This window comes from Alligator sinensis, unplaced genomic scaffold (assembly GCF_000455745.1).
Source record: "Alligator sinensis unplaced genomic scaffold, ASM45574v1 scaffold118_1, whole genome shotgun sequence".
Lineage (NCBI taxonomy): Eukaryota > Metazoa > Chordata > Crocodylia > Alligatoridae > Alligator > Alligator sinensis.
The window spans coordinates 696,907-705,238 of NW_005841850.1; the positions used below are offsets into that span (position 1 = coordinate 696,907).

An 8,332-nucleotide genomic window follows, 5' to 3' on the forward strand; every position below is an offset into this window, starting at 1 on the left:
AGACAAAAAGGGAGAAGAAAGAAAGAGGAAGAAAGCAAGGAGAAAAAGAGAGGAGAGGAGAAGAAAAAAGAAGAGAGAAGAGAAGAAAGAAGAAGAGAGAGAAACAAAGAAGAGAGAAAAAGGAAGAAGAGAAAGAGGATGTATCCTTTGCTGCCCATGTCTCCCACCACTACTGGCTGTGGCTTGGGCCCACTGGTCCAGGGTGCCAGTGGATGGAGACAGTGACACTCCAGCAGCAGCCGCTAGCATCGGGGTGCTTCGGCCACCCCAACGATCCCAGAACAGGGGGAGCCTGGGCCCAGGGTGCTCGGAGCAGTGTCCAGGCAGAGCGGGAAGGAGGAGGGAGAGGTGCTGCAGGCAGGCCAGCCTGACTGGGCCCTTGGGAAGGCAACATCTGGAGGAGAGAGGGGGCTGGCAGGAAGTGGGGGCTGCCCCAGCACTCTGCAGACAGGCTGCAGGAGGCCAGCAGGGACCCAGTGGCACCCGAGGTGGGGCTCGGCGCAGCCTAACCTGTGCAGCTCCGCTGGGATGGGCTGCAGCTGACCTGCACACAAGGGAATGCTGCCTGGCCAGGGCAGGACACTGAGCTCAGGGGGTTCTCAGCTTTGGCCTCAGCTGCCCCTGGTGCAAGGGCCCAGCTGTGGGAGTCCCCCAGACCTCAGGAATAGCTGCCTTGGGCAGCACTTGGCTGACCTGGCCATGAGCCTCCAACACAGCAGCCCTCCACAGTGCCTGCTTGGGCCCTGGCCCCTGGAGGGAGCTGCTGGTGGGCAAGGCCAGGACCCAGGCAGGTGCTGTGGAGGGCCGCTATGCTAGAGACTCCCAGTGGGTGGGCAAGCTATGGGCCTGGCCAGGGCCCGGGCAGAAAGATACCCCGTTCCACCCAGGTGTTCAACTGTTGTTCTTTTTTAAAAATGAATTATGAGTAGGAACTGGACCACAACACAAAATTCACCATTTAGCCTAAGTGTGCCTGCAATGCCCAAACCTCTGCAGTGTTATCATTGTGGTGTGTTGTGTTGTTTAATAATATAATAAAACGCTGAACATAGAAGCAGAGAAGAGCAGACTCCATTGTGGAAAACGCTCTGTGCAAACCTTTGATTATTGTGCGTCATGCTACAGGGATGAACACCCTAGAAATATCTTGGAATATGTATTTGCAGGATATAAACAGCTCCCCTCATCCTGCTTCCTGTGGGGTTTGTTTCATGTTTTTTTAATTATAAAGTAAGTTGTCCTTTCGTTCCCAGAACCTATTTACCTGGCGCTTGTGGTACTGCACGTACAGTCCGCGTGCCAGGATTGCTGTAACTCGATCTAATCGTTTGCAGAGGAACACGCATTGTGTAAATAATTGACTGTGCCTTTTACTCTTGAGGTTCTGCGCAGGGTAAATGTTTTGATAACTTTGTAGCAATCGGGGCATTTTTAGTAAAACCTGCTAAAAGTTTCTTTATAGCGATAATATTTTAATCCCTCTTTCTTGAATTGCTTTGGTAGTCAGTGTTGTAGACGGGATAGCTATGGGCATCAATCCATTTTAGGTAGTTTCAGTCCTTAAAATTAGCTTCCCTCCCACTCAGATCTCTTCAAAACCATCTGGAAAAGAGGATTCTTGAATCATTGCCAATATAAATCCTGTTGAGGCTTCTATATCCTCCCGATAGAGCTGTCTGTGCCAACCAGAGATGGACTGGCATGAATTTGAACTCTCTATCCCACTTGATATATTGTGCTTCAAATGGACCAATTACAATAATTACCAGCTCTGTGGCTGGAGTTAAGCCACTCAGCTTGCACCTCATACCTCAGCTAGCTGGTTCTCAATTTTTCAAATAAATTAAATGCAAAAAGAAATATTCTGAAAATGAGAAGAGAGTTTGAGCTGAGATGCAATACAAAAAGTGGTGTTTTCTTTATAAGGCAGTCTGTAGATTACTAGCAAGTTCGGAGCTAGGCCCCAGTCCTGCAATTAGTTTGCATGGGCAGATGCTCGTCCAATTGAGGATCAGTGATTGAAACGCTATGGTGATGAGCATTTTATAAATGACTGAAGATCAAGGTGCATGTGTCTAATGTTTCAATATATATTTTAGAGTGTAGCTGACTCCAAAAATTTCTGTACTATAAGTTGGGTTGACTTTTACTTTGAACATTTAATCTCTTTTTGACAATAGAAGTAGTGTGGCCAGGAAAACTAGCTGCTTTTAAAATGGAGCTTGCTTAGTTTATGAATGTGGTTGTGTGACATGGTTGCGTGTCAGGAGACTAGTTGTGATGACACAGGAGGTCCCTTCCAGTCCTGTGTCCCTATGACTTCTCTCATCAGAACTGTAAGTCCACCAAAAAATCAGCATTTTATTGTTCTATTTTACAGAAGAAAATATTGTACCTAATTCAGGAGAAAACCCAATTAGTAAGGATGGACTGCAGACCCCTCTTAGGAATGATTTTTCTTTTCATGAGGTCTGGGGCTGCTGAATAGCAGGCCTCTCATGGAATCACTGCACTCCAAGCAAGCTCTCCATCAACTTATTCCTGGTGTTCACAATCACCAGTGTCCCATCTCTTTTACTTTGGTGAACCCTACACAGCAAGTGTTAATGGGTACGCTGGGGAAACTAGGACCCTACAGTAACCAGGATCTGGCTGGCCAATCATGAAGTGGGCCTTGCCTACAACTGGAAGATAAAAGGAAGGCCTTGGGCAGTCTGAAGACAGTTCTCAGTGAGAGAGGGAGTTTGGAACTTCCTCTGGAGACTTGAGAGGAATGGTCAAGCGCCACAGGCATCATCACTGTGACGGAGGTGATCAGCCCGGTGAGGAGTGTGACAGTCACGACTGATACAGACAGGAAGTAGGAGGTCGACAAGAAGGCAGTTGGCTAGATAAATTAAGTTCAGGGAGGGGAGCTTATTGACGGAGGAGGGCCTGAGTACCTCCATCTGCTAGCAACCTGAGAACTAGTTGAGAGGGTTTATAATACTAATCTCTTTTGGGATTGTATGGGTAATTAATTGAGGCTGGACAAAGAGTTTTAATCCTTCTGATCCTAGAAAGAGGATATTGATTGGATTGTGGAAGATACTGGCCCTGACACCCCCTTCCCTCCCCTCCCCTCCCCCCCAAATGCTAGGGGTTATCAATCATTTCCCTTACTTCTAAGGGTTTTGCCTCCTTATTTTTAAGGATTTTTTTTATCTGATCATTCTTTAGTGGAAAGGACTGGCAGTGATCTGAATTAGTGTGTGGGTTTTGTTTTGTTAAGGGCTTGACTTCTCAGAGTCCTTTCAATTATCCTGTGGCACCGATAGAATCGCATGCATCAAGGGGACCGATGTAAGTCTTATCATGAGCTTGTACGACTTGATGCCTCATACACCAGCTAGAATGTTACAGTACCACCTCTGACTGCTTGGGTTGTGGTTCCTGTATGTCTTTAAATAATAGAATATATTCTGTTATCTACTTAGACATTAATGTGCTCCTTCTTTTCCACCTCCCTTCCTCCTGATCCCTGCTTGCTTAGGATTTCCACTAAGAAAGATGGTGAAGCAAAAATAAATGGAACAAATTCAGCAGTTGATAAGGTAATTTAAATCATAGTGACATGGGTGTCCAAATTGCTGTAACTTTGTACACTAAGCAGCCAGAGGGAGTTAAGGTGGGAGGATAGTACTTTCACTTGATGCTATTCTTTTCTCCAGTTAGCTGTCTTTCCTTCTGAACTTTAAACTGGACTACCTTTTAGGTAGGTCCCAATACAGGAAAGTCATTTATGTAGTCCTATAGTTGAATAACTTACTGGCTTAGTGTGAAATGATAAGACCCCTGATGTGGACACATGCTTATTTGAGTGCCTTTCTTTGGTTTAGCTTGAGCATCTTCCAAATTGACAAAAACTAAAAAGGCAGCCTTTTACCAGACTTGATGTCAGCACCAGGAGTCATGCTAATATATCTGCCTAAATTCACACCTGAACTGATATACTAGTATAACCTTCCCAGGGATAAAATAACACAGCCCTTCCTAGTATTTGTCCAGGGTTTGACTGCAGGATAGAAAGTATGTTGGATTTTTTTTTTTAAACTGATTTTTTAAAAGAAAAACTAGGGTAAATGGGACAAGTTGTTGTATTTTTAACATGGTTTAGTTCTGTGGTTCTCAACCTTTTCTGTACCAGGACCCATTTGTAAACATCAGTGGCCAGTCCTGACCCAGTGCCCCTCACTCCCTAGCCCCCTCATGTACAGTATGGGGGGGCCTCAAGCAGCCCCTTGCTGGCTGGAACTGTGCCAGCCAGTTTCCCACGTCTTTCTCCTTTTGAAGGAGAATCCAAGCTTATTCGACCCTTTTGGGTGGTGACCCATGGGTTGAGAAACGCTGGTCTAGTTGGTCAAGGTGAACCTGAGGGGAGTGGAGGGAGGGTTCCCTCTGACCAGATAATATATTCAAATGCAGTTTGCATGTCTTCCCTTTAGTAAGAGGGTGGGATTTGGAGTACTTAGTGAAATGTGTTTGATTAATAAGCTGTGGGGATTGAGGGGCACCGTTTGTTTGAAAAACCTCTTTGGTTTAGACTTAACACCAATGTGGCTTTGGATCAAAAGTAACATATTTCAGTATATTGTAATTTTTCAAGATACCCAAGGTTTCATTTTCTGTTGGGTGTTTTCACTCTGTAAACAAGGCTTGTGTGATGAAAACGGTGTTGGTTTTGTTTGGTGTTTTTTGTTTGGTTTTGTTTTTTCCTTCTGGTCAGTTAGAGCAGGAAAAGAACCTGGACCAGGTGCAAGTAGGTTGTCACTCGGATCATCTCAATAATAGCGCATTAAGAGTAAACCTAGCTTCCACGTTCTGTTAGAGGCAAAGAAGACAGGCTTGTGAACTCTTGAGTGGCAGTAGTTCAAGAACATGGAGAGAATTCTACTTGTATAAATGTTTGGGGTGCTGGAAAAAACCAGAACTGTTCTCCCGAATTAGACTATATAAATAAGGGGAGAAGAGGAATTGGCTGTAGCAGTTTTAGAGGCTGCAAAAACTGCCCTCTCCATCTTGCAGTCATACACTGATTGCCACCGAGTCCTTTTTCATCTTCCATTATTTAAGTAATGGTGTTACTGAAGGTGATGCTTGTTTGTGCTGTTCACTTCAAGTTGTGCTTGGTGTTGTCCGCTAGATGTCTCATCCACTTTCCTTTTTAGAACTTTACTTTCAAAGTGTACCATTTTCTTTTATATTATTCCATGGAGAGATTCCCCAGGCGATGATATAATCCACTGACTCTTCATACTCAACAGGGGAATATTTTTATCACGTAAATGAAAAAGGAGCAAAAACTGGAACAGTTCAGAAATGCAAACAATGCTGAGGAAAAAGGACTTGCTTTTTTGTGCCTTCTCTTTATTCCACTAATAAATAATTATTTGAGCACCTGTGCCTACTGGGAAAATAGGCTGTTTCTCACTCTTCATGGCTGGATGCTTAGATGATTTGAAGCCACTTGTAAGTGGGGGGGAACAGTATAATATGTAGGGATAAGTATACTAATATTCAAGGTTTCACCTAGCCAGTTCCCTGACTTCAATCTTGTGCAATGCTGGACACTTCCCCCCATCACTATCTTTCCAAAGACTGGTTAATTTTTAAATTGGATCAGCAACATTCTCTTGGTTCTTTCTATTGCATAAGCACAAGAACCATCAGAGACCCCATTGCTTTCAGCTCCAAGTACAAGGCATGCTTGTTTGACCTCATCTCTCCTGATTTTTATAAACCAATAGCTTAATGTACATATACAAGACATATGTAAAATATAAAAAACCCCAAACTTTAAACTTAACGTTTTAAAATGTGCACTGCACTTGACAGTTCTCATGTAAATTTTTGGAAGTTGCGGAGATTAGGACTCTACAGGGACCTACATAAAATAAATAAATGAAGCACTCATCTCCCAGTTCTAGTAATATTATTATTATTATTTTTGTATTGTTTTATTTTTTTTGCATAATTAGTTGGGGAGAGGAGAAGGAGGCATTTTCCCACCCCCTTCCACTCATTAGAAGCTTTGTCTTGCAACTTGTAGTGATCTAAATCTGAAGTGCAAGTTGCATAAGATGCAGGGCTGCCATACATGAATAGCTATACACTTAATATTATTCAGTGTGTCTTAATATGATTTAGGCAGGGCCCTTTTTGTGTATGACACTTTATGTAAGGTATAAGGCTACTAGAAGATCATTTTGGATCTTGCAGAAGTGATATGATGAGGAGGGGGGGAATAAAAACAACACAACCAGCCCACAACCAATACTGTAAGGAAAAAACCCCACAATATGTATCTTTAGCTAATTTCACCTCTGAGGACATGTCCTTTCTGCTTCTGGGCATAAATTTGCACTTGTATACCATAGCACCTTCAGCAGGGATACCGCAGTACTTTAAAATGTATTTACTAACCTGATCGTGATGTGAGAATGAGGTGTAGAACGTAAGCAAGTTGCCAAAGACCAGCTAGGTAGAGAACCCGTGGGCAGAGTCCCTATTAGACCCTAAATCGGTTGCCTCTGAATCCTTTGGTCTAACCACTGACCTGCCCTTTAAGGAGATGGGGCCAGATTCTAAACTGCTGGTGTTTTGTCATTGTTCACACCTTGAAGTACAGGGCTGCTTCTCCCTCTAAAAATCGGGCCCACAGAAGTACTGCCATGTTGCCATTCTCGCACTCGAATCCCAGTTTTACCCAAAGATCCTTCTTCTGCTTAATGGAAACCACACCGGTACTCCTGTATTAATGCTGATCTCTGCTTTCTTGTAGTTCCTTCAAAGTGTTGAATTTCTCCTTGGGGATGTGTGACTTAATAACGCTGCAAACAACTCTCTCTGTGTGCAGGGAGATAATTACTCTAACGACCAAAGGGCTGCATTAAAACTTTGGAGGGCTTTTGCTTGTATCCAAAGCAGCCTAGAGGAGTCGGTTCTGAGCACTGCAGCAGAACACCTCCTCCTAGTACTGTCCTGATCTTCAGTCACCATGGAGAAAACCATCTGCTTCTAGTCGGAAAGGGGCTTGGGTTCCTAATTGCCCTCTCCCCGCATCCCATCTCTGTCCCCAGCTGCTGAGTTTAGATGAGCAGCAAGGGAAAAGATCTCCTGTAAATTTCATTTTCTCTTTTAAACACTCCAGTTTAGGCTTAATTGAATAAAGGAGGAAAATCCTGCTTGCAAGGGCATATGAAAATAATCTCAGGGTGACTAAATCTACAAAGTTTATGAGAAGCAAATGCATCTGTGCTTGCTCACTGCTTGTGCCTTTTAGCATATAAATGTATTTATAGAGTGTCCTTTCTTTCCTCCCACGCTCAGTCAAGGCAGCAGTAGAAAGCTGCCACTCGACTCATTCACCAATCCTGAAATAAGTTTTTGGGGGCTTGGGAAATGCGTTGCAAGGTCTTGATGCGGCGTGCCGCCGTGGCATCCAGATGTTGTACTAGCGAAGTCACAGGATCATCCTGGAGAAGTCAGGATGGAAGGGACCTCCAGCGGTCGTCATCTGCAGCCCCCTTTCCAAACCATCCTATGCCAGTTGTTCAAATCTCTTGGTCGTTTGTATCGGACCCTTTGGCAAAGCCAGGCTAGAAGACGTTAGCCAGCACAGCTACGTTTAAAAAAACAATGTCAAAGCGATGCCGCAGCCGTGATGGTCCAGCCGCAGCCTCGTGAATTTGCCATCATGGCTGGCCGCAGCAGCAATGCCTTGATTTGAAGATCTCTACCATGGCTCGTCGATGGGTCTCGAGGCAACTTAGTCCTATCCGTGAACCGTGGACCCGTCCGTAGAAGCTGCAGGCCCGATTTCCCTCCCTCTGCTCTCTGTCCTCCACTGCGAGGGCGAGACCGTTTCCTTCAAAACGTGAGGCCGCCCGGTGGACGTCGGAGCCCGTCGCCCAAACCGCTCCTCCCAAGTCTTAACGGCGGTCATCCGTCTTCTTCAGGTCTGCCCTCAACACATCCTCCGGCCGCCAAAATGCCTCCTGCCGTTACTAGCGAACGTCTCCTCCGGCCTGCCCTCAACCCGAGGGTGCGAGTTTTTGAAGACGGTTGAAGAGCCCAGTCGCACCTGCGGAGAAGCGTCCTGAGCACGACGGGCGGCGCACATGCGCGACCCAGCTGCCGGCGGGCCCCTAGGATCAGGAGCGAGGCCTCTTCTTGGCGCCCAGCGTTGTCTGCACTGTTGGTGGTGGAGAGCACGCCCCAGGGGCAGCCAGGAGGGCTGGGGCCTGCGCCCCCACCCACCCCCCGGCTGGGCCGCAGGCGTTGGGCGGCCGCT

General features: G+C 45.6%; 1 protein-coding gene across 4 annotated transcripts in view; it reads left to right on the top strand.

Moving 5' to 3' along the window:
- Positions 1–3,325: 3,325 nt before the first annotated feature.
- MED13 (mediator complex subunit 13) overlaps positions 3,326–8,332 on the top strand; it is a 77,729-nt gene continuing 72,722 nt past the window's right edge. For all 4 annotated transcript variants that reach the window (XM_006016061.3, XM_006016062.3, XM_025210046.1 and 1 more), the window contains exons 1-2: positions 3,326–3,342; positions 3,533–3,593. In XM_006016061.3, the coding sequence (XP_006016123.1) occupies positions 3,341–3,342; positions 3,533–3,593 (63 nt within the window). In that variant the 5' untranslated portion in view covers positions 3,326–3,340. The remainder of the gene's footprint in view (positions 3,343–3,532; positions 3,594–8,332) is intronic.